A 24,252-nucleotide genomic window follows, 5' to 3' on the forward strand; every position below is an offset into this window, starting at 1 on the left:
TGTCAAAGCATGCTGTCAAAATAGAGATGACCCCCAGTCCCAACACAGACAACCTCCTCTGTCTCAGTGTTGCACACCTAAACACAACCACAAAGAAGGGATAGCAAATGCGGACCCACATGTGCACATAAACAGTAAAAGTAAAGCTGTCCAGTCTGTGAGAGTGACTGTGGAGGAGGCGGTCCACAAGGTTATCGTCCTGAACTTGGGTTCCTCTGCTCTGGTTAGGTTTCCACACTACTGATTGTGGCAAAATCATAGATTAACATTCATAAATGCTACGTAAGAATTAAGGCCCAGAGAACAATCATTTAATCAAACACTCCTACATCATTGTGAATACTTAAATCAGTACACGTACAGTACGTTACATGTACAATGTTCTTTGTGAATAGATAGTGCTAAACAGTTTTTAGTGTAAATTTGTGCCTTTTGTTTTACACAATGAATATGGCGCTTACAAAGAAGACGAAGAAGAACCTCTTTTGCCATCTCACTATATACGATATATAATTAAAATAAAAAAAACATGATAATTTAACATCCATGTCTATTTTTCTATACATAAGTAAAGTGAAAAATGGACATAGTTATATATAGTTATAAATAAAAGACAGAGGTATTTTCAGGTCTGAGACGTAAAACCAGTACAAGGTGTCTTAAAACTGCACTTTTTTTTAAAATGACCAGCAGGTAGTGAGTCCTCTGGATGCAAAAAGGGTGGTATACAAGTCTTTGGTAAAACGGCCATCGGCTTCCTTGTCTGTAACCTCAGGCTCATTTATCACGTTGTTAGGCAGTAAGCGTGTAGTGTCGGTTTCACAGTCAGATCGCATGACGCATCCTTTTTCAAAATAAAATGGCGATGGTGAACCGTACTTCACTAACTGTCAAAATATACTTCATTAAAAGAATTCTGTCACAACAGCTCTGCTTGTTAATCATCAGCAACAAACTTACAAACCAGCAGTCAGAAGTGATTAAATTGCTTTGAAATACTGTATACACATGTCACATGGTAATATCTTTTGATATGGCCATGTGGTCCACATAATAAGTGAAGATGCCCTTGCTAAAGTTTAGGAACTCCACAATCAACATTACGCAACTTCTTTAATGAACAGATTAATGCAGGCTGTAGTGGTCTAAATTAATCAGATCTAATTGACATTAAAAGCTTAATTAAAGCCAGTGTTTCCTGTGTTGTGCATTGGTGGAGTAATGTAAGTGAACTTACACTACAAAGTTTGGGGAACACCGAATTGCTTTGTTCAACTTGAATGCTGCTTTCTGGAACTTGAAATTGTATAAGCAGAAGTAAATGGTTGGATGGATGGATGGATGCAATGCTACTGCAGACAGGAGAAACAAAATCAAACTAAAGCTGTTTCATCATACATATAGGTGCATTATTAACATTATTTAATTTAAGTTGTTTTAAGTTACAGAACAATGTAATTCCATCCTTTAACAATCCTCTAAAGAACATGGATTTAAAAAAAATTGGCGAGCTGACTTAATTATTCTGTAAATTAACATCAACATAACTGACAGGGGACAAGTCAACAAGTCACATTCCAACCGAAGACGTGTGAAAAAGTGAATTAAATAATTTAAATGTAATTTAAATAATTTAATTAAATAAACAGGTGTTGGCTTTCACTCAGATCTCTGTTTCTATGCCCACAAACTAACATGGGACCGTATAGAGCCTGTCTGTGTCTCTGATCAATTCTACAGAGCAAGACTCAGCAGAGCAGCAGCCTGGAAAAAGCACAGAAACTCAGATACCACGTCGGGGCTATTCAGACATGTGTCCAATTAATGATCACATATCCTGAACATCTACTGACTCAACACTCCTGTGACTGAGCTAATGAGTGAATTTTATACATTCTTCTTCACTTTCATATCGGACACACGAAGCTGTGCGATAAGACACAAAACTCAAACCCCAACAGCAAAACTGAAATGAAATACACCTCCCCTCCTCGGATCGCACTAGGACTGACCGCTCCTCTCTCCAGCTGTGACCTAGAGCACCTGCTTGGGGTTGATGGGAGCTGTGTGTGTGTGTCTGTGTGTGTTTTTCATGGCAGACACTTTAGTGCAATGAAGATGGCGAGTGTACATTTACGACTGCTTTATTTCTTCAAACCATTAACAAGCAGGTGGGGGTGCTCAAAGCAACCGCCGCCTGCCGACAGGATTGAACTGCCTGCTTCTATTATCTCCTGACCACCCAGATAACAGCAAGACAACGGGAACGAGAAAGAGATAAAAGTTTAACGCTTTTCTAACAATGTCTCCAACAAAGAGGAGGGGATGTTTTCACGGCACACTGTGGCAGCTTGCAAGATAAATTCTGTCTTTGCATGAATATGTAGCCACTTTATCATTTTCCATATGTAGACCTCTGGAAAAGAAGTCTGTGAAAGTGAGAAGAGAAGCGAGGAGTAAGACAGAGAAAGAGAGATGACTCTAGTGTGGGCATAAGCTATAGACAGAGTTTGAGCTTAATGCAGTTCTCAGCGTCTGGCAGCTTCACTTTACCAGCAGGTCTTGATTTCCCCTCCTCTGTCTCCCTGTGTTCCTCTGGCCTCAGTGATGAAGGAATGACATTAACACAAGAACAGGGAGGATGTAGAGACACGATAAAGAGTAAAGAAAACTCTACAAAGGTGATGTATGCAAAGGGAAAGACAAAAATGTGTCTATAAATAAAAGTAGTAGAACTGAGGTCAACAAATTACACAATGACAATGGCAACAGCAGAAAAATGCGAACAAACAAACAAACCAAAAGTACTTTTAGATTTTCAGTAGTGATTTATATAAATGTAAAGTGAGCATCATAGAATTTAAGCTAAAAATATGTTAATTTGAAACCTTCTTCTTGAGTCTTGTATTAAAGATACATTATTTTCACATTTTATAGACCAGCTAATGCTCTGACTAAACATCACTTGTAATTTTAACACCTCCTGTGACCAAAAGCTTCCAGTTCTTAACAAATATTTCAATATTGTCCAGATAAAAATGAGCCAACATAGAAATCAAACTGGAACGGGAGCTTATAGTGTACCAACTCCTGGAAAGCACTCGCTTTTCATAACTCTCAGCGTCTGTCGATTCACCCTCTGCGCCGGACTCCCATTCACAGCCCATTTCACAATGTCAGGACACCCATGATGAGGGCCCCATTATTAACAGAAACTCTGTATGAGCATTCAGTAGCAGGAGAGAGCTGGTTTTCACCCCTTTTATTACAATAATGAATTATAATTGCTGTTGTGACTATTACCCTAAAAAACGCCTGTCTAAACAGTAGCGGTGGGTTCATCTGCAACTGTAATTTAAAACCACCCACTTGAGGCATTTATCACTGTGCCTTAAAACGCAGAGCATCTGCACAGAACTTGTAAAACACACATCACGGGAAGGTTACAAGACAGAAGGAGAAAGCCGCTAATACCAACTATACGAGGAGAGAAGGGGGAAGGCAAACTCCAGTATGCATAATGTGCATATTTTCAGTGCTCGGTGGATAGAAAGCACGAGCACTAGAGAACGTCATCCAAGCAGAAATGGGCAAAGAATCACAGAGCGAATCAGAGCAACACCTGAAAACCATTAGCAATCTAATGGTAAAACAGAAAAAGAGGAAAAAACAACAAGAACTGAGGGCATACGATAAATAAGAAATGAAAAAGGCAGATTTTCTGAAACCCAAGGAGAGGAAAAAAAAATCACAGTGATTCACTGATACGAGCAGCTGCTTGGTTTCCCCAGGGTAAGGAACAGACAGAAGAACAGAGCGAGAGAGGGAGAGAGAGAAAAAGACCCAGACAAAAGAGTAAATCACAATAAATATTTATAATGATAAGTAATGCTGCAGACCATAAATATTAAAGAGCCGCTGCTTTTGCGCATGTGTGTGTGTGTTTGTGTCTGTGTATCAGTGCGCGCTGGTATGTTAAGCATAAGTGTCCACGGGGATGCAGGAGCGGACACTGAGTAATGCATTTACTAACATTGTGCATAAGCTCTGATCAGATGAGCTATGAATATTAACCCAAAAAAAGCATTTCAGATTGGCTGTTTGGCACTTCTTTTCTTTTTTTAAACAACTAGGAACCAACATGCATACATTCAATTAGCATAGGTATAAAGAATTACCCGCCCTCTTTACATACAAGCCACTTTCAGCACAGTATTAATATGCTACACAGATACAAAAACATTTTCATTCTTAGGAAGCACAACAACACAACAAGCAAGAGAGAAACTACTATCAGTCTCTATGTAGTAAAAAAGTAGGGGATGAATCTTGACTGGACGATCCTCCCTGTTATTGTTGTTCCTACATGGCAGATCCAGACTGTCCTACAGCATTACAGAGGGTAATTTCTCACTTTATTGCAATAGCAAAAATGTTTTCAAACTGAATGAGCCTTTTTTTGACCAATAAAAGAGCAGATTCAACTCCGATACTAATCCAGGCATCATGATTGTCTAAAAAAAAGCTTTTCTTCTTTTCAGTATAATGATATTACCTCATTGCTGTCATATAATGACAAGAGCTTTCTAAAAAGCTTAAATGATGCTTAAAGCCAGGTTAACATTATTATTGTTGAGTCCCTAGGCGGGCACATATTCAGGTAGATACAAATACAAAGACTGTATGGATCAGTGAATTTTTCGGACATTTATGATGTTCCTTAAAATTATGTAAATTAGCTGGCTGATACACCAATCAGGTATCACACTATGGCCACTTAGAGGTGAAGTGAATAACACTGATTATCTCTTCATCATGGCACCTATTAGTGGGTGGGATATATTAGTGAGCTAATGAACATTTTGTCCTCAAAGTTGATCCTTTAAAAGCAGGAAAACAAAAGCACAAGTAGTAAGTCAAATAGTAATGGCTTCACAACTTGGTCAGAGCATCTCCAAAACTGCAGCTCTTGTGGGATGTTCCCAGTCTGCTGTAGTCAGTATCTATCTAAAGTAGTCCAATGACAGAACACTGATGGATGAGCCACAGGTTCATGGGCGGCCAAGGCTCATTTGTGTACATGGGGAGCGAAGGGTGAACCAGGGGGTTCAACCCAACAGACAAGCTACTGTAGCTCAGATTGCTAAAACTATACAGTGTCCATTCTGACAGTACACAACAAACAGTGTACCACAGTTTGTTGTTTGTGGGGCTGCCATGCCACAGACCAGTCGGGGTTCCCGTGTTGAAAGCATCAACACGGGAGGCTGTAGCTCAGGTGGCAGAGCAGGTCAGCCACTAATCAGAAGATCGGTGGTTCGATCCCAGGCTGCATCCTGGCTGCATGCCAAATATCCTTGGGCAAGATACTAACCCCGTGTTTGCCTACTGGTGGTGGTCAGAGGGCCCGGTGGCGCCTGTGTCCGGCAGCCTCGCCTCTGTCAGTGCGCCCCAGGGCAGCTGTGGCTACAATGTAGCTTGCTATCGCCAGTGTGTGAATGGGTGGATGACTGAATGTAGTGTAAAGCGCTTTGGGGTCCTATGGACTAGAAAAGCGCTATACAAATGCAGGCCATTTACCAAGAGTGAGCACATGAGCATCTGAACTGGACAACAGAGCAATGGAAGAAGGTGGCCTCGCCTGAGTCATGTTTTTTTTTTTACATCTAGGGAATGGCTGGGTGCGTGTGTGTTACTAGGGAACACCTGGCACCAGGATGCATTATGGGAAGAAGGCAAGCCATTCAGGTAGCGTGAACTGGACCATTGAGCAATGGTCTGCTGGGAAACCTTGGGCCCTGACATCCATTTAAATATTACCTTGAGACTTTTTGACATTACCACCTACGTAAACATTAGTGCTCCTTTTTATGGAAACAGAATAGCTGGGCTGGACGAACATGTCCGATCCATTTGGACTTACAGGATCTGTTGCTAACATCTTGGTGCCAGACAGCACAACACAACTTCAGGGGTCTCGTGGAGTCTGTGCCTTGATGAGTCAGAGTAGGTTTAGCAGCAAAATGGGGACCAGCGCTACATTAGGCAGGTGGGCATAATGTTGGTGTATCACTTAACATGATTATCTTAAGGTATATCTATGATATACATGATAACAAAACTGCACTACACTGCAGGTACCCAACAGCCTCCTAGAAGACACACCTATGGTATCAATTTCAAAATCCTATGTTGCCTGGTTCTTGAGTTATTGCATTCAAAACTTTGCGTGTCCACACCGCCTGCCTGACCAACGAGGCCTGGCCAATGAGATGATGACCACGTGTAAACTCAGTTGGTCCTTACCAGGTCTTAAAATTAGTTAAATACACGTTCAGATGAATAACAACACATGACATATTAAACTGGGTCATTACTTATTTAACAACCATTAAACAAAAATGGAGAGGCAACCTGGGAACCTTCCAGTCACCGAGATAACCACATACGCCTCTGTATACCACAGTACCCTAGTATCAAATCTGAGGCCATCTGTCCGACAGTTAAAGCTTGGATGAAATGACTTCACGCAACATGTCAATGATCCCAAGTTTAGCAGCAAATCTACAACAGAGCCACTGGGTGGAAAAAAAGAAAGAAAAGAAAAACAGAATCAAGGTGCTGAAATGGCCCAGTCAAAGTCCAGACCTCTACCTCAAGGAAAGTGTGCATAAACGAATGCCCACAAAACTTAATAAACTGAAGCAACGTGGCAAAGAAGAGTGAGAAAGAATTCCTCCACAACAATGTGAGCCTAATAAAGTATTAAAAGAAAGTGATTACTCCAAGTTATTGCTGCTACTAGGGTGTAATTAGTTTTTCACACACTGCTTCTGCATTTTGGCTTAGTTTTTGTTAAATAAATAATGACATTGTAACATGTCATGTTGTTCATCTACGGCTCTATTTAAGTCATTTTTGAACGTGGTAAGACCCAAACAATTTTTTTAATCATGTGCTGATATAAAAACATAAAGGTATCATATTATTTATTTTTTCACATATGTACTAATTTTCACATATTCTAATATGTGATTACCTCATTTTATCTTAAAGTTTGGAAATAAGGAGAAACCACTTACTTGGTTCTGACCAAGAGGGGAATAATGCAAACCAACAATGCAGTAAATAATCTTGTCAAACACTTATTTACCTATATGTGTGTTCAGTAGTTTCTAGCACAGTGTGTAAGTATGTGTGCCTGTGTGTTTGCGGCTGCATTTTGAAGATGGCCCACCAGGGTACACTGATTAAGAATGAAGGAGTTATCCTTCTGTTTGGTACAAAAACATAATTTGACCACCATCTGTTGCATTTTACAGCCACCTGACAGAGAGCACTGTGAGTTCAGTCTAGCCTGGTTATACTGTGATACCAGGGGCACAACTCCAGCAACTGCTGGTAAAGACTGAGACAGGTATGCAGAGTATCAGAAAAATGACAATGCAACTGCTGTATAAACAAGTCCAGCAACAATTAACAGCACAGTTGCATAGAGCTATAAAATATCAATGTTAAGTAAAAATGTAATAAGTGAAACACTAGCAAAGGTCTTTGTGAATTAATTTATTCACAACTAATGTTCCATCTCAGCATGATTTTCTGTGCTTGGGGATCAGGATAATTTGACCTTAACAGTCAGGTGATAGACAAGGTAGGTTATTATTTTACCTGGTACAGACCGACTTGAGTGGAATTTGAAGTGTTCTAGCATAAGATGAATATAGCCTAGGCCACTTTTGAATTCCTGCACTTTAAAATTTATGGCCAGAACAGAATATTCATTTAAAGACATATGATTCATTACATTTTACAAAAGGATCATGAGCTTATTTATCCTTTCTCCCCTTTATTTTCTCTTTGAACATTACGAACCAGAAACAACAGCTTGATGGATTTAACATCTTCTTGTGCCTCACTTTGGACATATTATCACTTATTTTATAAATACATGCACTGCCAGAGCCAAAATAAATATGTTATCATTCACACAAACACACGCGAGGCAGACGAAGCTTGTTTGCTCCGACTCCAGCATGAAAATAAACACTATCGGTGTTTTTCACTGGATCACAACCACTCTAACTTACTGTCTAAATTACTAATTAACTACATTATGACAAACCCACATAGGTAAACAAATCTATACAAACAGATTATTAATATGAGTCTTACAGAAAAGAAAATAGAGAAGAGCCAAAAATAAATAAGGACTTTGGTTTTAGATAAGATAAGATAAGATAAGATAAGATAAGATAAGATAAGATAACCTTTATTAGTCCCACACGTGGGAAATTTGTTTTGTCACAGCAGGAAGTGGACAGTGCAAAAGTTATGAGGCAAAAATTAGAATACAATAAGAATAAATACAGTACACAACTGTACAGAATAGAATAAAATAAAATAAAATACTATATACAGTAGAATAAAATAAAATAAATATACAATAAGATAAAAATAGAATACAAATACAAATACTATATACAACTGAGTAAAAATACAACGATGACAGAAAGGATTATTGCACTTAGTATTATTGCATATGTATGGATGTGTGTGCTTGATCAGTTAAAGTCTTTATTATGGAGTCTGACAGCAGTGGGGAGGAAAGACCTGCGAAATCTCTCCGTCCCACACCGTGGGTGCCGCAGTCTCCCACTGAAGGAGCTGCTCAGTGCTGTCACAGTCTGCTGCATGGGGTGGGAGATGTTGTCCATCAGGGATGACAGCTTAGCTGCCGTTCTCCTGTCACTCACCACCTCCACTGGGTCCAGAGGGCATCCTAGAACAGAGCTGGCCCTTCGGATCACCCTGTTCAGTCTCTTCCTGTCCCCAGCAGAGATGCTGCCGCCCCAGCAGACCACGCCATAAAAGATAGCAGAAGCCACAACAGAGTCATAGAATTTCTTCAGGAGTGGGCCCTCCACTCCAAACGACCTGAGTCTCCGCAGCAGGTACAGCCTGCTCTGCCCTTTCCTGTAGAGGGCGTCTGAGTTATGAGTCCAGTCCAGTCTATTGTTCAGATGAACACCAAGGTACCTGTAGCTGTCCACAGCCTCAATGTCCATACCTTGGATGTTCAGTGGTTGCAGTGGAGAATGCTTGTGCCTGCGGAAGTCTACCACCAGTTCCTTGGTTTTACTGGCGTTGATCTGGAGGTAGTTCAGCTGGCACCAGTCCACAAAGTCTTGGGTCAGACCTCTGTACTCCTTGTCGTCCCCATCAGTGATGAGGCCGACTATTGCAGAGTCATCAGAGAACTTCTGCAGGAAGCACTGGGTGGAATTGTGGGAGAAGTCTGCAGTGTAGATGGTGAAGAGGAACGGAGCCAGAACCGTTCCCTGTGGGGCCCCCGTACTGCAGACGACCCTGTCCGACACACAGCCCTGAGTCCTCACATACTGTGGTCGGTCGGTGAGGTAGTCCAGGATCCAGGTAGTGAGGTGATGGTCCACTCCAGAGTTCACCAGCTTGTCCTTTAGAACCGAGGGAAGAATAGTGTTGAAGGCACTGGAGAAATCAAAGAACATGATTCTCACAGTGCTTCCAGCGGTCTCCAGGTGAGCGAGGGAACGATGTAGGAGGTGAATGACGGCATCATCCGCTCCAATGCCAGGCTGGTAGGCAAACTGAAGTGGGTCCAGTGATGAGCTTATTAGGCGCCGAAGCTGAGCCAGGACCAACCGCTCCAGGGTCTTCATCAGGTGGGATGTCAGAGCCACCGGCCTGTAGCTGTTGAGGTCCTTGGGGCGTGAAGTCTTTGGCACTGGTACAACACAGGAGGTTTTCCAGAGCTGTGGGACTCTTCCCAACCTCAGGCTCAGGTTGAAGAGGTGCTCCATCACCCCACACAGTTGGTCCGCGCAGGACCTGACAACCCTCGAGCTGATGCCATCTGGACCCGCTGCCTTCTTGCCATTAATCCTCCTCAGTTCCCTCCTAACCTGGGTGGTTGAGAGAGACAGGCTGGAGCCTTGTGTTGAGTGTGTATTGGATGCTGTTGTTGGGGGTGGGGGGGAGTGAGCAGGGTGAATAGAGGAGGTGTGAAGTGTCTGAGGTGGAACAGCAGCAGTGGGGGTGGGTGAGTCTGCAGCCGATGTTGCAGACTGCCTCATGGCTGAGTCAAATCTGTTGAAGAAATGATTCAGTTCATTTGCCCATCTCACATCCCTCCCAGGCAGAGAGTTCTGCTGTTTGTGGCCCGAGATGGTTCTGAGGCCTCTCCAGACTTCACCAACGTTGTTTTGTTGAAGCTGGTTCTCCATCTTCTGCCTGTAGCTCTCCTTCCCATTCCTTATCAGTCCCCTCAGCTCTCTCTGCACCCTTTTCAACTCCTCTTTGTCTCTGGATTTGAAGGCCCTCCTCTTCTGCTTGAGGACGGTTTTAATTTCTGGGGTAATCCAAGGTTTGTTGTTGGAGAAACACCGTACAGTCCTGGTAGGTACAGTGTTATCCACACAGAAGTTTATATAGTCAGTAATGCATGTAGTAAGGCTGTCGATGTCCTCACCGTGGTCATCACAAATCACCTCCCACACAGTCGACTCAAAACAATCCTTAAGAGCCTCCTCGCTCTCCTCTGACCATCTCTGTACTGTGCGGGTGGCTGGTGGCTCCCTGCGCACTAAGGGCTCATACCCAGGGACAAGGTGCACCAGGTTGTGATCAGATCTGCCCAGGGGAGGGAGAGGTGATGAACTGTATGCCTCTTCTGCATTGGCATACAGTAAGTCCAGTGTTTTATTGACTCTGGTTGGGCAGGCCACATACTGGGTGAAGGTGGGCAGTGTGGAGTCCAGTGAGGCATGATTGAAGTCCCCTGATATTATGAGAAGGGCTCTCGGTGATTGTGTTTGCAGTCTGCTGACCACAGAGTGGAGAGAGTCACAGGCTGCATCCGCGTTGGCCGAGGGGGGGACATACGCTGTTATCGCGATAACATGCGAGAACTCCCGGGGCAGGTAGTACGGACGCATGCTAACGGCTAACAGCTCAATGTCTCTGCTGCAGAGTTGCTCTTTTACAGTGATGTGCCCAGGGTTACACCATCTGTAGGCATCTTGTGTTGACCTTGAGGGTGTTCAGAGAGATTGATGTGTCCATGCATATATACATTGACCAGCCATACAATCACAGGGGAAAAACAGTAACAGGTGAGGGGACTAATTCCTGGTCATTCTGCTACAATCCAATGGTCTGCTGGGAAACCTTAGTGCAAGAGATTCATTTTACTTATGCTCACTCCACCTAACACAGTGTTTGAATCCCTAGCCTCCCTAATGCTGGACAAGGCACTCTAGAACTGCTTAGGAAAGTGTTGCAGAACACAAAAGCATCCAAACCAACGACCCGAGTAACCTTAGCTATCCCAGATCCCAAGAGGATGCACAGCAAACACACCTGTTCAATGGAACAACCACCAAAAAACCTACAGGCCCCAAAGGGTCAAGCTCTGACCCTTCAGTACATGGAACCAGGGTCTCTGCATTTGATGTCATAGCATGTCTAGCAGAAAGAATGTGGCAGGAGATTTTTAGGTTCTGTGGATTGCTATATTTTTCCAAACATAGCCTGTTATGACAGTATCTTAGATTTTGCAGTATTTCCAGTTAGTTGTGAAAGGCAATCTGCTGTACCACTCCCAGCAAGTACATTTTCCCTTTCAGTGTAAACAGATCTGCCTCCAGGTCTTGGCAGGGTCTCTCCGGGTGATCTGCCGGGAGCAGTGGGTCTCTGTGGTTAGCATGCTCCTCAGTGCAAGTTTTATTTTCAAAACTAGTTCATTCAGTTGCTGACTCAAGCTAGACTGTCATATACTCCACTGCACGTGCCCTGAATTTGGCTACTCATAGATGTCCCTTATGTAGACCACTGAGGACTGTGTTTCTTAAACTTACAGCAATGACCAGGTATGCCCTCTTCATGCCTGTGCCAATATATTATACAAGAATCTTCCCGTGGACACTCTAAAATCACAACATCATTTATGTGACACATTAATCCATCCAGACCTACAACAACCTCTGACATCATGCTCTTTTAGAATAGGGGCCAAGTGATGTCATAAAGGTTGTTGGTTTAGCAAACTCTTTAGCTAGAGGGATTTACAAAAGACCCATGTTACAGTCAAGACTCAGTGAGCTTAGTGAAGTCAACACATATGTAAGGATCACTTGTCTTTTTAGACACCACCATCATACTGCTATCCAGTGGTTCATCAACTCTCCTTACTCCAGTCTTCTCCATTCACTCTAGGTCTTTCTTGGCTTTCAGAGTTAGTGATAAGGGAATCCATTGTGGGGTCTTTAAAGAGAACAGCATAGCACTGGGTTTCAGTTTGACGGTAAATAGGTGCTACCTCAGACCAAGACCATTGCACACCTTCAAATATTTGTTCTTCAGCGTCTCTAGGCTGACACTAACTACTTGAGCTACCAGGCCTAGCACCTCAACAACAGGTATGCTGAGCAGAGAAGAGTGCAGATGCCAAGGAATATGTTGTCTTCTTCCTGAACCTTATACACTGCTCTTGATGAGGCACACACTCTTTTATAATGGCAGATCGAACAGTTTGCTGGACACTCCACTTTTGGGGTCTGAGGGACTTTTCCACATTTCTAGCATTTAGACAGTCTACTAGTCTATACATGTTACTGGCTGGGCTTTTTTCCCCTCTTATTGAGTTTCTTCTTCTCGTGAAGATGTTTATCTCTGCTCATAACGCTATCTAACAAGCATGTCTCTCTTTTTCCCACAGTATCCCACCCACGTGTATATCTTTATATCCTAGAACCAGCCTGTCTTTGATTAGCTCATCATGAAACATGCAACATAATTGCAGCGTTCTGCCAAAGAATATAAATCAGTAACAGATGAGTCCACAGTTTCATTTTCTCCTTGTTTTCTCAAGTTAAAGGATGATTTTTCATATACCACATTTGTTTTGCCAATAAAAAAGCTGTGGAGTCCATCTCTCACCGTAGCATACTGACAGACAAGTTCAGCCCCTCCTCTTGGCGTCCGCTTCATCACCCATGCAGTACATGACTGAATGTTTACCTGGTTGTCTTCTGATGTTGTGTGGAGATTACTAGCTTGCTGAAAACACTCAAACTATCTACTCCATTTCACCCATTTCTAATGTTTGCTGAAGTCAAAAGGCTCTGGTGGCTTTAGCCGAGTGTCACACTTGGCCTGGAAACGGGGCCTTATCCACGCCCTGCAGCTGCTCTAACTCCATTGTCTGCGATCTCACCCAGGCTTTTCCAAACGCCGGTATATACTATCCCACTTGTCACACCATGTTTCCTTACCATTTAAACTCATGGGAAATCATAGAGATCCAGTATCCTGGCACAAGCATCCATCATTGTGCACAACTTTAGTCCCTAGTACAACAAAAATAACATTACCCAGAACCGTCTGGGCCTCCTTATATTTCCGACATAACCATCGCACCACAGAGGACTGCTTGCTGGCTGTGGCTCAGCTGTTTGATATGGGAACTGGAAAGGATTGAGCTTTGGGAACGGCCAGTTGGTCTAAAGTCTTGAACACAGTAATAAAGACTGGATTGTGTAGTAACATCTTGCTCCTTAGACTGGTGTAGTTTAATTTCATTTCATTGTATTAATATAAAAATGTATCTTTTCAAAAAAAAAAATTGTTGCTTCCCTTTGGACTTTAAATATATTCTTTATACAGATTGTTGTTCGTGTATTATTGTGGGGAAAAATAAAATAAATTCTTTAGTTAATATTGGTGCTCCCATCTCTGTCCTTGGGCTAGGTTGCGCTGCTCTCCCCTGTGGACCCAAAACAAAAACGAATAAACTAATAACTAATAAATAAAATAAAAATCATATATATATATATATATATATATATATATATATATATATATATATATATATATTTCGACAGCAGATGGCAAAAGCTGCTGCCCACAATAAACAGTTTAATGACTGTAAGGCACAGGTCTTTTCTTTGTCATCTCAAAGAGTGTAGCTGATGAACAGAAATAGAAATTCTGTGTTGTCCCAGTGGCTGAGCCTTAACAGCAGATGTCTGAGGCAGGCCACATTTGATTATTTCTGGACGACTTCCTCCTTTGTAGCTCATAGAGACGGTACGAGAACCTCAGCATTTCACTGGCCCAAACTTAGGCTACGTCCACACGTTTTCTCTCAGTTTTGGCCTCCCGTCCACACTGAGATAACGTTTTCCCCGAAGGAAAATGCAGCGTTTTGAAAACGCTCTTGAAAACGAATACATTTGAAGACGGTGCTTTCACGTTGCAGTGTGGGCAGCGAAAACGGAGACTTTTGAAAACGATGACGCATTTTAGCAATGTGATGCAGTCATGTGACCAATTAAACAAAGATAGCAGTGGGCATTATACAGCAATTTTGTTTGCTCTCAATTTTGACAGCCCTATTAAAGATTAATATCAGTTTGTACAAGCTTCAGATAGCTTTTCTTCAAATTCCTTAATTCTCACTCACTTTTGCAACTTTGTACTTTTGTGTTACTCGCAGCAACAATTCCACCTCATTGTTAGTCCATTTACAAAAACTCGGTGCTTTTCCTCAAAATTTTGCAGTGACGTTTCAATGAGCCAGAAAGTAAATAAACGAAAGTGGTGTGCGGATCGATACTGAAATATCGATTCTTCCGATACTAGTAATTTATGTTCTAGAATCGATTCTCATATTAAAATATCGATATTTTAGTACTTTGGGGTAAATTTGTAGTTTATCATTAACAGGAACACAGTGGAAAGAAACTATATCATTCGGATCTTCTAAATTTGAAGGAACTACTTCCTCTTACGCCTTTCATAGTCATATGCAAAATACGGCTGTATAAATGTGTCGCAGCCCCTGGCATGTGCACTCAGAACAATGGCTGAGCGTAAACGGAGTCATGTGTGGACGTATTTTACCTCCACAAACAGCCAAGACGCGGTTTCCGATACATGTGGCAAGACAGTGAGGTGTTGTGGCAACGCCACTAACCTCGTCAAACACCTCAGAGTAAATCATATCACAGAATATGATGAGCTTATGTTGAGGCGAAGTGAAGAGGAGGAGGACAGGTGCTGCTAGGGCGAGACAGGCGTCTCTCGTGGAGTCCTTTAATGCTGCAGGCAGGCAACGTGTTTAAACAGTGCACAACTTCAAGTTTTTTTTTATTTCTATATGATTATTCTGTACAGTAGTCTGATGTCCTGTAATCATTATGAAGCGATATACTTATATTATTATTACTACAATTACATAATACAATTATATATTGTGGCGTGTTGGGGGAGCAGCTAGTTCTCTCCCATCATGCCTTGGGACATGTGCTGCTGTTTAGATGTTCTTGTTTTATTGTTTATGGTTACGTTACTTTTAACTGTTATCTTGAATGTTGTGTTTACGCTGTGGTGCAGAGTCACTGACAGTTGTTGTTTTGTAGAGAGAGTGCTGTACCCTGAGTGAGTTCTGTTGTGCTGTTGTTGACCCCTGAGGCACACTGTAGCAATGGCAAGTGTTTTAATATAGAGCTCCCCCTACCAGTTTGGGGTTGAACAGCAAGTTCAATCTCTCTGTGAGCTTCTTTGTTAAGGTTCCTCTGAATGCCACATAGGTGTCAAAAGAGGGCTTCCAAGAGCATGGCCACTATTTTGAAAGAGGAAGAGGAGCTGAGGAAGATTGAGGAGCTTATCACCTGCCTGGAAGCAGTGAATGGAGCACAACCAAAGAAGTAGGGAGATCCCCGGGCAGCAGCAAACCAGCCAGGGGAAGATCTGTTGGGCTTACCAGATGGAGCCTCACACCCCTGCCCACTGGGAAGCTGTCGGAGCTGCAAAGGCATGCTGCAGGCTCCAAGACAACGAGCAGCCAGCCAGCCTCCACTCAGGGTGATGCCTGGGAGCAGCACACCCTCATTGCTGGCAGCTGAGGGGGACAACGCCAATGCCTCCTGGACCAAGTACAGCCGACACTGCCACCAGGGGCTCCTGTCTGGGGGAGCATGAAGCTGCCACGCTATAATGGGGAGGCACCTCCAGAGACCTACCTTATCCAGGTACAGCTGGCTGCTCAGCTAAATGGATGGTCAACAGAGGAGACAGCTGTCCAGGTTGCCCTCACCTTGGAAGGCAGGGCCCTGCAGATCTGCACAGATCTTCAGCCAGAAGAGTGTTTAAGTTGGCCTGCTGTTGCCAGAGCAATGCGGAGCAGGCTTGGCCTCCGTACACATGCAGATGATGCCTGAGATAAACTTGCCAGCTGCCCACGGAGACAAGAGGAGAGTCTGGGTGCCTATGCTGCCGACCTTCGTCTTTACGCACGAAGACGGTACCCTGGTTTTGATGCTGCAGCACAAGAAGAGCTTGCTCTCCAGGCTTTCGTTCGGGGTCTCCAGCCAAAACGACTACAAGAGCACATCCGTCTGCATGCACCGGAAACCCTGGCAGCAGCTCTAACTGAGGCAGAAAGAGTGGAGCATGTGCTCAGCTCAGGTGCACGCAGCCCTGGCACAAGTCACCGAGTGTGTCAAATGAAGTACAAAAGGAGCAACCAGGAGGAGATGGCCCTCCAAACCACCATCACACCACCCTGGCGATCTCGGCGAGGGAATAGGCCAGCAGGTGGCTAATCCAGGGACAACTGCCATCGGTGTGGAGAACCAGGCCACATTGCACGCCTGGCACCCCAGCTGCCGTTAAACTAAGGCGGGGTGGCACAATGGAAGAACTGCCCCCCCACCACCAATCTGTCCTCCGAATCACACTTGCGGGTTGGCTGGCTTGCCAGACACAGGGACTGTATCCGGACTGTGACCTTGCTGGCACCACCTGTAGAGCCCTGATAGAAACTGGATCTACGCTTTCCTTGGTACAGGCAGGAGTCCTCCCTGGTACTGACAGCCCAAGACTGCAGGGTTGGCAGCCTACTCAGCTCCACATCACCACAGTCACGGGGGAGCGTGCCAAAGTTAAGGGGGAAAGATCCCTCCTGGCGACTGTTGCTAACTGCACTGTGGACCACCAGTTCTGGCTAGCCGGCATCCAGGACCAATGCATCAGTGGTCTGGACCTGCTGGCCAAATGGGAGGCCACAGGGTACGTGTCCAGAGGAATCCTTTACCTGGGCACGGAGGCTGTGAAGCTCCACACCACCAAGGAAGTCCCGCTGCCTGCCTCCACTTTTTCAGCCAGTGTCAGGAAGCCTGAGGACCTGTCGCCGCTGGCGGTGGAAAGGGCCTCTCCTTCACCAGCAGTACAGCAACTGTCCACAGAGACCAAGCAAGCTGTCGAGGACTTATACCAGAGGAGCTGCGAGGGTCTCCAGGCTGATCAGCAACGGCAGCTGTGGGAGATACTCGACTTGTTTGCCGACATCTTTGCAGCCAAAGATGCGGACTGCATGCAAATCAGGCTGGTACAACATGACATTGACACTGGGGATGCACGGCCCATCTGCCTCTGCCCTCGTCGCCTTCCCCTTGCCAAGCGTGCCGCAGCAGAGCAGAAGATCAGGGAAATGGCAGAGGTGGGCATTATCGAACCCTCAGACAGCCCCTGGGAAGCCCCGGCCGTACTGTTTCGGAAAAAGGATGGTACCTGGCAGTTTTGTGTTGACTATCGTCTACTCAACAGCATCACATGCAAGGACTCCTACCCATTGCCCTGGATTGACGATGCCCATGACGACATTGCTGGGTCCTGCTGGTTCAATTCCCTCAATTAGCGCAGTGGCTACTGGCAGGTGGAGCTGACGCCAGAGGCCCGCCCAAAGACTGCTTTCTCCATTGGTCAGGGACTATGGCAGTTTAAGGTGATGCCCTTCGGCCTCTGCAATGCCCCAGCCACATTCGAGCACCTAATGGAGAGGGTTCTACATTCCCCACGACCGCTGTGTGGTCTACCTGGATGACCTCCTTGTCCAAGCAACAGACTTCGAGAAAGCTTTGGCTAACCTGACTGCTGTTTTCCATGCTATCCGCCAGGCTGGCCTTCGTCTCCACCTCAAAAAGTGCCACCTCTTCCGAAAGGGGACGACTTTTTTGGGTCACATTGTCAGCAGAGCTGGGGTTTCCACTGATCCTGCGAAGGTGGCTGCTGTGAAGGACTGGCCCATTCCAGGCAATACTGCTGAGTTGCGGAGCTTCCTTGGCCTGGCATCATACTACCGGCGTTTTGTCAAGGACTTTGCTACCATTGCAAGCCCCCTGCACTGGCTCACACAGGAGGGCCGAGAGTTCCACTGGAGTGAGGACTGCGCTGTGGCGTTTGATTGGCTCCGATCTGCACTGGTTGAGGCACCGGTGCTAGCCTACCCAGACCTGCATCTTCCTTTTGTCGTGGACACCGATGCCAGCAACACGGGCGTGGGGGCTGTCGAGAGCTGCTGACCATCATCCTGGGCCTCTGCCATTTCAGACCCTACCTCTACGGGAAGAAGTTCCTCCTGTGCATAGACCATGCATCCCTCACTTGGCTGCTCAGCTTTAAAGAACCGGAGGGACAGCTAGCCCGGTGGTTGGAGACGTTGTAAGATTACCACTTTGAGGTTCGTTACCGGGCGGGACGTCTCCACACCAATGCAGATGCCCTCTCCCGACGTCCTTGTGAGGAAGAACAGTGCAGGTACTGCCAACACCTGGAGGACCAGGAGGGCATGACTTTAGTGATAGCGTCACCACAGGGTGGCCATGAGAATGACTCTGTTCCAGGTGGGCACTGTAGCAGTCTTCAGGTCCAGTCCGCTGCAGGGCACACTGAGGGTCTGGAGGCCATGGATCCCAAACAGCTGCAACATGACCAGAACCAAGACCCTGCCCTTTCACAGGTTCAGTGTTGGATTGGGGCCGGTCAGAGACCATCATGGCCAGAAGTATCTGCACTGGACCTCAAGACCAAGGCTTTCTACTCCCAATGGGCTAACCTCACAAGCCGGAACGGCCTCCTCTATCACCGCTGGCAGGCTCCCGGGGGTCACCATGAGGTCTTCCAGCTCTTGGTACCTCAACAGTTGCGGTCCAGGGTCCTCCAGCTGGTCCATGGTGTGGCGGGGGCAGGACACTTTGGAGTTACCAAGACTCTGCGGCGACTTCGGTCTCGGTTCTACTGGCCCAGGTGTCGCCAGGATGTAGAGCTCCATGTCCATCTGTGATGCCTGCACGTCTCAGAAAGGGCCTTCCCAACACTCTCATGCCCCCTTGCAGCAGTATCAGGTGGGGGCTCCCATGGAGTGGGTCGGAGTCGACATCCTGGGACCCTTCCCCACCACTGGCCAGGGGAAGCGCTACATCCTGGTTGCCATGGACTACTTCACTAAGTGGCCTGAGGCCTATTATGCAGTCCCTGACCAGTGTGCGGGGACCCCGGGTTGGACTACCTCCACAACCTCCTGGCCCGGCTATGGGAGGTGCACCAGTTGACCAGGCAGGCTCTCCGAGACGCAGGCTCCCAGCAGAAGCGAGCTTCTGATAGCTGCTGCAAGGGGGAAGGACTCTCGCCAGGTCAGCATGTGTGGGTCTACAGCCCGGAAAGGAAGAAAGGGCTTTCCCCCAAACTGATGAGCCAGTGGGTTGGACCCTGCACTGTTCTGGAGAGGCTGTCCGACGTGGTCTACAGGGTGTGGCTGGTCAAATGGAACAGGGTGGTCGTACTCCTTCGTGATCGCCCGGCACCCTATCAGCCCTTGAGTCCAGAGACTTTGCTATGGACATGCTGGTTGCTGGGGACAGCTAACCACTCAGGTGGGGGCTGTGTGGCATGTTGGGGGAGCAGCTAGTTCTCTCCCATTATGCCTTGGGACATGTGCTGCTGTTTAGATGTTTTTGTTTTATTGTTTATGGTTACATTATTATGAAGTCACTGACAGTTGTTGTTTTGTAGAGAGAGTGCTGTACCATGAGTGAGTTCTGTTGTGCTGTTGTTGACCCCTGAGACACATTGTAGCACCGGCAAGTGTTTTAATAAAGAGCTCCCCCTACCAGTTTGGGGTTGAACAGCAAGCTCAATCTCTCTGTGAGCTTCTTTGTTAAGATTCCTCTGCATGCCACAATATTGTATTATGAAATACAATGAAACATTACATTTTTGTCGATACCACCCTGAATTTTACTTGGTATCGGATCGGAAAGGAAATCAGTGGTATCGCACATCACTAATAAATGGCAGACAGAAATGAGGCAGGTCGAATCTTCTTGCGTTTCACGCATGTGCAGTACTGGAATGTGGACGCACAACTCCGTGAAAATGACTGAAAACGCTAGTGTGGACGCCGAGCGTTTTGAAAACGCCATTTTCAAATCTATGTGTGGACGTGGCCTTAGAGCAACCCCCCACCTGGGATAGGGTGCGCAGCTGCTGATGAAGGTTAAGGTGTTAGGAAATACCACCATTAAAGGGGTGGGGGATGTCACAAGGTAGAATATTTGGGTTTATGTCCTTTGCCTGTTTATTTTGTGCTTGTAGCATTTTAGCTTTTTTTTCTGCTTGTTGTTGGTTTTATTTGTTTTTAGATGTCTTGATTTTAATTGATATATGTGTAGTTTTAATAACCTGCCAGATTTAATGACTGTAAAATTGACCTAAATAAAGAGTGTGAGAGAAAGCTGCCAAGGATTTCAGCCTGGGGCAGGTCACTGAGGAACATTTAGTAGCTGCAATATGGAGATATAGGTGGGAGATCTGATCAATACCCAGAGATATTATAAGTAGCCTAAAGCAGAGGAACATGGAGAATGCCAGCGTAAGATGCCAAAGTAGAAGATGTGCTGCCACAAACACCTTGCCATTACTAACCGACCATAACGAGACCCAAAGCTAGATGCTATAGTCAAATCTGGAGGAGCCAAAGGGCAGAGCCCAGAGCTTCGCACACCTCTGTTAGTAACCTGTTTCAACTCTTTGTAAAGCAGCTGGACTAGTGTCGGGATAGCAGGAGTTCCAGAGGGGCATTCGGGATTAGGAGCTGTGTCGGTATCAGAGTTGTTTGCAGCAGCTCTGTTTTACCAACAGCACTGCCCAGTGTTGTAGTATCAGGAGGGAGGCACAGTGTTGAGGGAAGAGGTGTGTTTGCTGTCTGTGGCAGGCTGTTTGATATGGGGATGGGAAAGGATCATGCTTTGATCTGAAATCTTGGACAGAGTAACACAGACTGGACTATGCTGTAACAGCATGTTTGTCAGGCTGGTGTAGTTTATTTTATTTCATTTGTTTTAATGTGTATATCTTATGAATAAAGTTTTTTTGACAAGTTAAGTTTCTTTTCCTTTAGTATTTTAATGCTCAACTGTTTTACTCTTTTTAGTCACTTTTATTGACTTTTATCGAGTCAGGTTACCTTCTATTTACAGATTGTTTTCCTTTTATTATCGAAAGGGAAATTAAAATGTGTTTTTTTCCAAACACATCCTTGCTCCAGTCTCTGTCCTTGGGCTAGGTTGCATTGCCTTCCCTTGTGGAATCAAAACAAAAACTAATAACTTAGAAACAAGATTTCCCCGGCTCTTTAAAACCTAGGTGGCAATATCATTAATAAAGCAAGTGGAAAGTTACCACTTAGCCTTGGCCCCACAGAGCAAAAGAGCACAAACTTCACCACAGATACAGAATTTGCAAGATGAAGAAAACACGATTCCAGTCAGCAAAAGCACTGTAATGGCCATCAAGTAGTATTACTGACATCAGACTATGTGTAGAAGTCTCTAAACATGAAAGCGTATAGATGACTAGAGATTTTAGAGGAGCTGCAACATGTCAGTGGGAATATTCAAGTCTGGAGCTGTTTGCCTTTTCCTGGAGTTGGACACCTGCACCAAATGGATTCCTCTCTTGCCAGAGACAAGTGCTCTTTCATTTCTGTAGAGACAGGAGACGCCATCTGCATCTTTGCAAAGAAAATTTCATAGTGCAGAAAAAAGAAAGAATCCCAACTGAAACAGAAAATACTTTCCAAGCACCATGTGAAGACCAAAGAAGGTCAAAGAGTACAGACAGTCATGGACTTTCATCTGACGTCAAAAGTATAAGCTCCACAGCTTTAATATTAAATACTGTATATACTGTACCCTGTAGGTGTGTATGTGTCTGTTATTTCTCAGTCTCAAAACCCACCTAGAAATGTGTACTATATTAAACGCCTCTTTAAAATGCATGTTACGTCTCAATCTCAGAGGACTAATGTCTATATCAGTGCAGTTTTGTGTGTGTTTGATAACAGGTCAGACAATCGAAACCTTTATCTAACAGGGTATACGAGTTCTGTCAGTCATGCCAGTGTATATTCCTCACTGAAGCCGTCACATTTCATTCTGTTTACAGTCCACTCACTCCCCACAGCCAGATATCAGGATTCCAAGGCAAACCACATGCTGCAGCACGAGGCCAACACCAGCTATACTTATTGGGTATTAGACGGCCCTGCAATCTCCGTTTCATGAACAACTGGTCTATAAACACTATTGATTTTCACACTGTGGTTTTTGGCACATGTTTCTAGTGGATTGTGGGCGTTCATCACAGCGATGACTAGTAATGAATAATAATGCAGACTTATGAGGAGACAGTCAGAGATGCTTTTGTTTTTTTGTTTCCTCATCTGATTAAAGCAGTGGCTGCAGGTGCTAAATGGTGGGACCCTGAGATCATGAGGTGGAGCAGCTACAAAGCTACTTCAAGCTATGTGAAACTACATAACAATGATAGACATGGAGGAAATAAATAATGCAACATATGATAAAAAAAATATCCTAAACTCAATTCTTAAATTGCATTATTTTGTATGGAGTCATGCCATTATTATTGACATCTGTAATTTCAATACAATATGAAAAGCAATACACCTTAACCTCCTCTGATAACAACAATCCAATTAGAACTGGCATTTCTACAATATGCTTCAATTTGTTACAGATCAAAGAAGTTTAGCGTAATATGAAACTTTAAATCTTAATTCTGAAGGTAATTTTATCTGGCCCAAACAATGATATGGACTAACCACACTACTGTTCTCTCCCTAAACCACTGTGCTGTCAGTAATTTGGTTAACTGTGGCCCAGTATAGTAGATGAGAAGGTAACTGCGTTTTTCATTTGTGTTTTTCAGTTTCAGGCACTGCCTTGCTTGGGTCACATTAAATTCTTACTCGTACGGGAAAGTCTCAAGAGAGTACCGGGTCACGTGGGCTAAACAAACACTTCAAGATTTCATCCCCAATAAAGCAAGCCCTGTAAAAGTTACTAGTACAAGCCAGGTTTTATTGTAATCTGTTTGGAGCCATGTTAAGTTTCTCTCCAGGAATAAATCCCCACTCTGTGAGTAATTTATCACGTTCCCAGCTGTGTAAACACCACACAGCGGTTCACTTAGAAACTCACCAGGATGCGCAGCAGCGATGTACCAGGTGGTGTGTTTTCAGGGAGGCTGATGTTGTAGAGGGGTCTGCTGAAGATGGGGCGGTTATCATTCTCATTGATTAGTTCAATAAAGATGCGAGCAAATCCCACATGATCCGACATGGATTCATTTGCATAAAGCTGAGAGAGAGAGAGCAAGGAACAGAAGCAATGAATACACACAGACACATGAATGTTTCCTCAGATATAAAGAATGATTAAAGGAAAAAACAACAGATTATTATGCATGGAGGCTGTTGGTTGCATTCTAAAAAGTGTAATCTGAATTTGCTACTGAAATAATTTATTTAAGATTTACAGTGCGCTACTCTGATTCTATAAACAACTCGGGGTTAAACTGAGGTGACAAAATAGCAATTTCACTGTTCAAACAACTCGGTGCTGTTTAGAAAGAGATATTGCTCCAGTCTAACTGTGCCTTGTGTCCAAACAAATCAAAACACTTTTCAAGAAACATAATGAAGTTACATTCGGATTTTCTTTTTCACAGCTCTGGCTTGGTCCACAGTTCATTTCCATTGATTATAAATCTTTAAGCTACTTTAGGCTTTTTAATAGATATTATCAAAAAAACCAACAGCTATGCTTTGTTGGGGTGATGCAGGTTTCTCAGGTAAATCTACAGGGCACAACTACTCAAACTAAGTTGAAAAACTTACTGAAAAACTGAAGCTGCGAATCTGTTCGTAGTCCAGCGGCATGGCAACCCTCATCCTGATGTCGGCACGCCCTTGCACCGCTGTGGGGGAGATGGTGAAGTATTCTGAATTGTTTCCTGTCAGAAACACTTGGAACATGCTGTGCACCCCCTGCCATAGGAAGGATAAGAGAG

The 24,252-nt window shown here is 44.5% G+C and overlaps 1 protein-coding gene across 1 annotated transcript in view; it reads right to left on the reverse strand.

The window, feature by feature from the left end:
- Window positions 1–24,252, reverse strand: part of cdh23 (cadherin-related 23) — a 197,426-nt gene that overhangs the window by 60,178 nt on the left and 112,996 nt on the right. The window contains exons 12-13 of the mRNA XM_086258526.1: window positions 24,080–24,229; window positions 23,382–23,540 (exon numbers count right to left, since the gene is read on the reverse strand). Of these exons, the coding sequence (XP_086114652.1) occupies window positions 23,382–23,540; window positions 24,080–24,229 (309 nt within the window). The remainder of the gene's footprint in view (window positions 1–23,381; window positions 23,541–24,079; window positions 24,230–24,252) is intronic.

This window comes from Aulonocara sp. 'chitande type north' Nkhata Bay, linkage group LG13, assembly GCF_057382095.1.
Source record: "Aulonocara sp. 'chitande type north' Nkhata Bay isolate Kocher_YH1m ecotype deep benthic linkage group LG13, A_spYH_male_GT1.1, whole genome shotgun sequence".
Taxonomy (NCBI): domain Eukaryota; kingdom Metazoa; phylum Chordata; class Actinopteri; order Cichliformes; family Cichlidae; genus Aulonocara; species Aulonocara sp. 'chitande type north' Nkhata Bay.